The sequence below is a fragment of the Nansenia antarctica genome (assembly GCF_963989245.1).
Source record: "Nansenia antarctica genome assembly, chromosome: 2".
Taxonomy (NCBI): Eukaryota; Metazoa; Chordata; class Actinopteri; order Argentiniformes; family Microstomatidae; genus Nansenia; species Nansenia antarctica.
Window position 1 is genome coordinate 86068055 of NC_137675.1, and position 10000 is coordinate 86078054.

General features: G+C 43.2%; 1 protein-coding gene across 1 annotated transcript in view; it reads left to right on the forward strand.

The window, feature by feature from the left end:
* Positions 1-10000, forward strand: part of cyth3b (cytohesin 3b) — a gene marked incomplete at its 3' end in the record, with an annotated part of 32657 nt that overhangs the window by 14528 nt on the left and 8129 nt on the right. Inside the window, exon 8 of the mRNA XM_080522518.1 lies at positions 1885-1996. Within this exon, the coding sequence (XP_080378644.1) occupies positions 1885-1996 (112 nt within the window). The remainder of the gene's footprint in view (positions 1-1884; positions 1997-10000) is intronic.

The window sequence follows — 10000 nt, forward strand, 5'->3', positions numbered from 1 at the left end:
AGGGAGCAGTAAGCAGGCAGACCTGCTTTCAATGTGGGCAGCGAAGGGTCAGCCCCCTTCCAAAAAGGTTGCCAGGTCAGAAACCAAAACCCGTAACAGTCTGGCTCTTGATGGAACCCTTTCATCCATCATGACGGTGAAGATGGCTGGCCTCGAGCCAGAATGTTTCAAGTGGGAGCCCCCTACCTCTGTTATTAAGGCATCTCAAAATCTGCCACAAACGCCTACAACACAGAGTTATGAACACCGCTTGTAAGGGTTGGGGTTGTTGTACTGCATAAGATGTTGTAACTTTATAGGTCACATGGTTGATTGACAGTTAAAAGAGTGATTAATATGTTACATGGTTGATTGACAGTTAAAAGAGTGATTAATATGTTACATGGTTGATTGACAATTAAAAGAGTGATTAATATGTTACATGGTTGATTGACAGTTAAAAGAGTTATTCTGATGTTACATGATTGATTTATTTATAGATAGATGATAATAAATATAATATATTTTTATTACTGTCTGAATTTGTCTTGTTTTATACAATTTTCCAATTGTTTTCATTTCTTGTGCTGGTTTATTATGATGTAAAATTGTAGGAAACTAGCAAAAAAATAAATAAAAATAATAATAATAATTGGGTGGGAGAGAGGGGCCGCTGCTGCCAAACGTGCTCAGTTTTGCGTCGCTCCACCGGCAAAAAGTCTCACTCCAAAGTTTTGGTGAAACTTGGCAGCCCTGGTTGAATTCAAAGATTGTTATATGATGATACTTAGATGATACGTATTTCCCCCACTGAATGAGAGATTCCCTGAGGCTAGTGACGCTAGCGATGCTAATGTTCCCTCAGGCTAGTGACGCTAGCGATGCTAATGTTCCCTCAGCCTCCAGGCCCTGAGCACACCGCCCGTGGTCTGCCTCAATGTGCCCTCAGAACATTGATGCAGCTTAGGTTCAAAAGGGCATAAAGCATAAACGTTTATCCTTGGGAAATGTGCTTGCTCTCTCTCTCTCATGCTTTTTCTCATCCATCTCATCTCTCTCTCTTTCTTTCTCTCTCTCTCTCTCTTTCTCTCTCTCTCTCTCTCTCTCTCTCTCTCTCTCTCTTTCTCTCTCTTCCTCTCTCTCTCTCTCTCTTTCTCTCTCTCTCTCTCTCTCTCTCTCTCTCTCTCTCTCTTTCTCTCTCTCTCTCTCTCTCTTTCTCTCTCTTCCTCTCTCTCTCTCTCTCTCTTTCTCTCTCTCTCTCTCTCTTTCTCTCTCTCCTCTCTCTCTCTCTCTCTCTCTCTCTTTCTCTCTCTCTCTCTCTCTGTCTCTCTCTCTCTCTCTCTCTCTCTCTCTCTCTCTCTCTCTCTCTCTCTCCCTCTCTCTCTCTCAAAGTAAGTTTTTCCTAATCTAGCACCCAGAGGAGAGTCTAGCTGTGTCATGTTTTAATGCTCTGTTAGTCTGGAGGACCGGGGTGGATATGTGAACATGCTGAGCTGTGTATTCATCTGCAAGTGTTATGATGCTAATGCACTAATGCTTTTTCGCCCTGTTTTACCCTCATCCCTCTCTCTCTTCTCTCTCTCTGTCCCTCCCTCCCTTCTTCCCTCCCTACCCCCTTCCTCTCCCTCTCCCCGTCACTTTCTCTCTCTCTCCTTCTAACTCTCCTCTCTTTTCCCCCTATCCTTCCATCTCTCTTCTCCCTCCGTCCCTCCCTCCCTCCCTACCTCCCTCCCTTCCCTCCCCACCCCTACCCTACCCAATCCTTCTCCCCCTTCCTCTCCCTCTCCCTGTCACTTTCTCTCTCTCTCTGCTTCTCTCTCTCCTCTCTTTTCCCCCCTATCCTTCCATCTCTCTTCTCCCCCCCCTCCCTCCCTCCCTCCCTCCCTCCCCCCTCCCTCTCTACAGAATCTGTACGAGAGCATAAAGAGCGAGCCCTTCAAGATCCCAGAGGATGATGGGAATGACCTGACACACACCTTCTTCAACCCAGACAGGGAGGGCTGGCTGCTCAAATTAGGTTAGTGCAGAACAGGGAAAGGCATGACCTCCTCTGCCTCTGTGGCTGCTCTCTGCTCTTATCTCACAGGGGTCACAGGGGTCACAGAGGTCATCTGTCTTCCCGAGGGAGAGGCCTGAGTCAAACGATGTTCAACCCTTTCGAAATAAATGTCATTGATTACACATTAATGTCATTGATTACATAACACAATAATGTCATTGATTACATAACATAATAATGTCATTGAGCTGTTTCATTTGGAAAGGATAGAGAGAGAGAAGGATATATAGAGAGAGAAGGATATAGAGAGATAGAAGGATATATAGAGAGAGAAGGGTATAGAGAGAGATAGAAGGATATAGAGAAACAGAAGGACAGTGAAAAAGGGAGAAGGTGACTTCCGGTGGCGCGCGAACAGAGATGGCAGCCTGATAACAGAGCTCCGGTGTCAGCCTTAAATTACCCCTAATTCAAGATATTTTATGCACTCGAATTGATATATATCAACGTAATGATGGAGGGGGACAAATATAAGAGAAAGGGTACTGGGGTTCGAAAGCCATCTGAGAGAATAACTGAGAAAGACGGAGCAGCTAGCAACAGAGCTAACGTTACCCCGACGGAACAAGATGGAGGCTTGAGAGAGAATGAAACGCTGGACTCGATTCGTAAAGTGGTGAGCGAAGTCGTGAATGCGGGTATGACAACTTGGCAAGCTGAATTGAAAAAGGACTTTTCCGAATTCCTCACGGATTTCCGAGAGGACATTAAGAAACAAATGGATGAACTCACGACAGGAGTGAACCAGCAAATCCAAGACGTGATAGGCCGAGTGGAGGGGGCGGAGGAGCGCGTGGGGCAGATGGAGGACGGTGTGGCTGAAATGGAGCGGTGGGACATTGGTGTCAAGGATGCCCTCACCCAGTTACTTGGTAATCAGCGGGCGTTGCAAGATAAAGTGTCTGACTTGGAAGGGAGGTCTAGACGCAACAACATCAGGATCTACGGCATCCCAGAGGACTCGGAGGGTACCTCCGTAGCAGCGTTTGTTGAAAAACTGATAAAGTCCGAATTGGGAGGTGATCTTGACTGTGACCTGGGGATAGAGCGTGCCCACCGTGCCTTGGCGCCCAGACCACCCGGAGGAGCTCCACCGCGATCCATGGTCATCAAGTTCCTCCAGTTTACAGTGAAAGAAAAGGTCCTCTATACCGCCTGGAAAAAGCAACCCACTTACCAAAACAAACGTGTTTTTTTCGACCATGATTATGCGACGGACGTGCAGAACAAAAGGAAGGAATATATACCCATCAAGAAGGCGCTTAAGGAGAGGGGAATACGCTTCCAGACCCCGCTGGCTAGAATGCGTGTCTTTTTTGATACAGGCACCGTCATGTATAACAGCGCGACACAAGCAGCAGAGGACCTGCGGAGACGGGGATTCATCTTGGACGGAGCTGTTCGCGGGACCAAGGACAAGGGCATAACGGAGGAAACGCTGACTCGACTTCTACCGTGGGAAACAACCGAGCCCCGGAGGGGTGGAGCCCAGAACCAACATCAGCAGCAAGTCCGGGAGAGATTGAAGCAGTTTCGTCGGGGCGATGTGGATTCTACAGCAGATAATGAGTGAGTGATTCACTTCAGCCCAGAGACTCTTATTATTATTTTTTCAAGATGTTAACATAGGCTGACACCGACAGTTCATAGACAGTCACTAGACTCTTTTTTTTCCTTCAGCCTATTCGGTCATTGACCAAGAGCCACATCTTTTTTATTTTTTATTTTTGCAACAGAGGGGCCCCACTTAGTGGCCAGCACCCCTCATTACCAAAGGTGATATGTCACCTTTTCCTTCGGAAGTCCAGTTCAGTGTTCAGTACTATTTTTGTGTATTTCATTGTTCATTGTTCATTTTTCAGTACTATGTTTGTGTATTTCATTTACAACTGTTTACTGTAGCGACTGGGAAGCTTCTCATGTACATGATGGAAATATCACATGTTATAACCTAAATGCAAGATATAAGAATAGTTTCTTTTAACGTTAATGGTTTACTTAACCCGATAAAAAGAAGGAAGATCCTAACAAAATTAAAGAAAGATAGAATACAAATAGCATACCTACAGGAATCCCACCTTACCAATACAGAGCATGCCAAATTGAATAAACTGGGTTTTAAATATGTATATTCATCCTCATACGAACCAGGTCATAGGAGGGGTGTAGCCATACTGTTATCAAATACAGTGACCTATGAACACATATCAGAGTTTAAAGATAAAGATGGTAGGTTTATAATGATAATAGGGAAAATAGAGGGAACCCTAGTGAGTTTACTGAATGTATATGCTCCTCCTGGTAGTGACTGGACGTTTTATAGACAAATATTTGATTTAATGGCCACAAAATCTCAGGGAATCTTAATCTGTGGGGGGGACTTTAATGTTCGTTTAAACCCAAGATTGGATGCATCTAGCGGTAATCCAGAGTCAAAACCTATAAGTAGGAAGATAAAAGCATTAATGAAGGAAATGGGAATCATAGATGTTTGGAGAGAATTGTATCCATCCAGCCGGGACTACACCCACTACTCCTCCCCCCATGCCGTATACTCAAGGATAGATTATTTTTTAATTTACAATAGAGACCTACATAGAATAAGTCAATGTGACATAGGACCGATTGCCCTCTCTGATCATAGCCCTATTTACATGTCTGTGTGTCTCAATAGAAAGCCAAGGTCTACAATATGGAGGCTGAATTCAAGTATCCTGAATAACCCAGAGACAAGGGAGGCCATGAAGACTGAAATTAGAACATATCTTGAAATAAACGATAACGGGGAAGTGGCTCCGAATATGCTCTGGGATGCACTTAAAGCAGTAATGAGGGGTAACATCATCGCCACTACTTCACTTATAAAAAAACTTAGAGGACAAAGACTGCATGACCTGGAAATTAAATTAAAACATCTACAAAGACAACACAGTAACAATTTGGATAACAGGGTAAAACAAGAAATGAAAGACATAAGGAACGAGATAAATGAAATAGGCAATCAGGACATACAAAAAAAACTATTATTTACAAAACAAAGATACTATGAAGTAGGTGGGAAATCATTGAAACTCTTATCATATAGACTAAGAAAACAACAAGCAGATAATGCAATCTATAAAATAAGGAACCCCGAATCCGGAGCGATAGAATGTAAGCTAGACAAAATTCAACAGAGTTTCGAAAAGTTCTATAAAACACTATATTCCCAACCACAAGTGGACAACAACCTACAGATTGAGTCATTCCTAGCCTCTCTTGATTTACCCTCTGTCACTAATGAACAAAATAAAGACTTGGTAGCCGAAATAACAATAGAGGAATTACAATCAGCAATTTCGAGATTGAAGGCAAACAAATCCCCGGGTTCAGATGGTTTCACTGCTGAATGGTACAGATCATTTAGAGAACAATTAGCTCCAACATTACTGAAGGCATTTAATTGGGTACTACAGAAAAGGGAAATTCCACCCTCGTGGAGGGAAGCAATAAAGTCATACCGAAGGAAGGGAAAGACAAACTAGATTGTAATAGCTATCGCCCTATCAGTGTTCTCCAGCTCGATTATCGACTGTTTACATCAATACTATCCAGAAGAATAGATAGGATTCTACCTAAACTCATTCATTTAGATCAGACAGGATTCATTAGACAACGGCAAACACAAGACAACATTAGAAGGTCATTGCACATTATCAGACATATCACACAACACGGAATAGAGGCAGCTCTTGTAAGTTTGGACGCTGAGAAAGCTTTCGATTCAGTTAGTTGGACCTTTTTATACAAGGTACTATCGAGATTCGGCTTTCATGAGTCTATTATTGCAACTTTCCAAGCATTATATGATAGCCCATCCGCAAGGATCAAAATTAATGGTGCCCTATCGGGATCCTTCACTCTGGAACGTGGAACCAGGCAGGGATGTCCCGCTTCCCCACTCCTATTCAGCCTTTTTATTGAGCCTTTGAGCCAATGGATAAGGCAAAATGTTGAAATTAAGGGAATAGACATGGCAGCTGGTGAGCATAAACTTGGTCTTTTTGCGGATGACGTCCTGGTATATCTAACACAGCCCACACAGACAATCCCAAAATTGATGGGTTTATTAAAGGAATATGGGACACTTTCAGGTTACAAACTAAATATTCAGAAGACCCAGGTACTAACACTTAACTATGACCCACCCAACGATATTAGAGGGAAATATAACCTGAAATGGGATGCAGATTCAATCAAATACCTAGGTGTTAACCTGCCAAAAGATGTCTCAAAATTATCTGATCTTAATTATGGCCCTTTGAATGTAAAACTAAAATCAGATGTACTACGGTGGAGTCTCATTCCCTTCTTGAGTTTGAGCTCTAGGGTGGAGTCTGTTAAGATGAACATCCTACCAAGGTTACTGTATTTATTCCAGACTCTTCCAGTGGAGATACCTGCTAAGCAATTTATAGAATGGGACAAATTAATATCTAGATATTTATGGCAAGGGAAAAAACCCAGAATCAGATACAAAACTCTACAGTTAAGAAAAGAAAACGGGGGATTTGGCCTTCCTTGTTTACGAGAATACTATTGCGCAGCTCAATTAAGGCCTGTAGTGTGTTGGTGTACTCCATCATACTCTGCAAGATGGAAGGAAATTGAGAGTGCAATGACAGAAGGGGTTCAAATAGCAGCGATAGTTGCAGATAGTGAATTAATAAACAACATGACAAATAAAAATAATCCCTGGATTAACGTGGCTTTGAAGATTTGGCAGGAGACAGTAAAACTGTGTGGTATAAAGGACTCACTTAAAATGCTAAGATGGTGTGCATATGACACAGACTTCCCTCCAAACAAAACAGATGCTAGATTTAAAGTCTGGGTTGGAAAAGGCCTTTCGAACTATTTAACTTTTGTCCACAAGGGGGCATTCCATAGCTTTGAATCGCTACAGAGAAAACATGGTTTGGAACAAAATGATTTCTATAGGTATCTCCAGGTCCGACACCATTTCAATCAGAATTTAGGGGGAGTATCAGAAGAGGGGGTAACAGGAATTATGGAAGTATTTACATCAGCAAGCAAATCATTGATATGCAACAAGGTGGTATCTAGACTATACAATGGCTTCCGCCAGATCAATCTCAAAACAGTCAATACAATATATATTAAAGAGAAATGGGAGAAAGAGGGTAATTTTACTATTTCTGGGGAGGATTGGGACAGATTATGTAAACTACAATGGGAAACGACATGCTCAAATACGTGGCGAGAATTTAGTTGGAAAAACCTTACAAGGTTTTTTATCACCCCCCTACAAAAACGACATCAGGGGACGGGTGTAGCGTGTTGGAGATCCTGTGGACTGAATGAAGCCAATCACTACCATGTATTCTGGGAATGCCCAAATCTAGTCCCATTTTGGCGGGAGATACACAATAATCTGGAAGCTATTTTTGAAATTAACATCCCCTTCAAATGTGACACCTTATACCTGGGAAACATCTCATTCGAAAATTGGGACAATAACGACAGAAAATTGATATTGATACTTCTGGTAGCAAGTAAAAAGGCTATCACAAGAAAATGGTTAAAGCCAGACGTACCCACAGTGGATGAATGGATAGATATAATTCATGATATATATGTAATGGAAAAGATGTCATACTCCCTTAGAATTCAGGTAGAAAAATTCTATCGGATCTGGACGAAATGGACTGGATATGTTAAACCTGTAAGGTCAGATTTCTGTTGAATTGTTAAAAGAACATGAGAGGGTGATGTAATTGTGTTTATTTTCTTGAATCATTTCCTATTCTAATCTATCATATGTAAGATGAAAGCTCCCAAAGTTCATTCGCTATTGTTTTTCTTTTTTTCTTTGTTTGTTTTTGTTTTCGTTTTGTCTTGTCTTTACTTTACTTAATATAAAAAAAGAAAAAAAGACTTTGGTCATAGGAACTGAGTTGATTGTGATATGTTGAATGTAATGACGATTGTTGTAACCAATGACCATTGACAATAAAAAGAAAATTTCAAAAAAAAGAAAAAGGGAGAAGGTGAAGGGAAAATGATGGATTGAAAATGATGAGAAAATGATGGATTGAAGGGGGATAGATAAAGAGAGAGAGAGAGAGGAGAGAGCCTGGTAGAATGGAACTAATGGGGGAGGAAAAAGCCCTAAAAAAGTGCTACATCCAGCAGCGCACTTCAAATAGGTATTTATTAAAGACAGTCCAGAGCAGGCTTGAGGTATACTGGTGAGTGACCATTAACCATCACACAGGGGCATCTAAGGTCACTGCCAACTCCAAAGTGTGATTCACAGTTTCAGCAGGAACAGGTCGCCCACCCCCCACCCCCCCCGCTGTCTGATTTCGACGCTGTCAAGCCGACCCGTTTCCATGGTTGCGCTATGTGAAGATCATCATCATCCGCTCCTCTCCTCTCCTCTCCCACAATGCACTACTGTACACACACACACACACAATCATGAACCCAGGGGACTCTCTCTCTCTCTCTCCGGTAAGCGGGCCCCGGTTGTCACGGCAACGTGGACAACGTCTTTATTTTACCGCGTGCGTTTTTAAGTTATTACCCCCCCCCGCCCGCACCACCCCCCCCCCCTCCTCATTCTCCCACCTCCTTCCTCCAAATACTATCTCTTTTTTGTGTCATTTCCTTCTTGTTTTTCCAACGTGGCGTGTTTTTGGGTTGTTGACATCCATTCCCTCTGGTTGTCCTCCCCTCCCTCCCTCTCTACCTCATCCATCTCTCTTTTTTTTTTTTGGGGCATTCCCTCCTCTCATCCCTCTGTTCTCCACCTCATCCATCTCTCTGTTTTTTCTCTTTCTTTTTGTCTTTTTTTTGGTTTTTTCACTTTTTTTCCCCTCCACTTTTGGATATGCTTGGTAATAACTTGTTAGGGTCAAAGGGCAACTCATTGCATCTGCCTACACTCTTGTCACACTCCCCCTCCCCCCTTCCCCCCAACACACACTCTCACACACTCACACATACACACACACATACACACACACAGTCACACGTGCGCACGCACACACACATACACAGTCACGCGTGCGCACGCACACACACACACACACAGTCACGAGTGCGCACACACACACACACACACACACACACAGTCATACGTCCGCACGCACACACACACACAGTCACGCGCGCGCATGCACACACACACAGTCACACGCGGGCATGCGCACACACACACACACACATACACACACACACACACACGTGCACACACACACACACACACACACACACACTTCCCTGGCTCGGAAGCGAGCATTCCTTGAGGTCTACGTAACACCTCCTGTGGCTTATCAAACCCATATATATATGTACGCAAATAGCTCCAGCATGCCTTGTGGGACAAGCATGATTACATTATAGTACACCCTCCCCCCCTCCCTCCCCCCCTCCCTCCCCCCCCTCCCTCCCCCCCTCCCTCCTTCCCTCAGGCCATAGGCAGCTGGAGTTTGCATTGTAATATTTCTAATTCGGCTGACTAAAAATAAACCCTGAAGGATTCTGGGACATAAGGGCCCTTTTGAGAAGATCTCTCCCTACGTCTCCCTACGTTGCAGAAATTAAAGAACAGGATTTTTTTGTCGTGTTGATAGACCAGACAAAACTGGAATGGAGAACGTAAATGAAGAACGTAAAAGTGTGTGTAAAAAAGTGTGTGTGTGTGTGTTCACGATCGAGTGTTTTTGATATGGAGGGGACTCGGCAATGTTAAAGGGACAGTTTTGATTGGTTCCTTTTCCGAGTATTTGAAGTGCGCTGGATTTAGAACGTGACTGCCTCTAGTCCAATAAAATTACTTGGTTCCATGACGACGTTGAATCCAGTGTGCGCTCCGCCGAATTTACGAACGCGCCCTATATGTTCTAAACGGTATTTCCATCCTCACATTTTCTGAGTTCATTAATATTTTTAAAA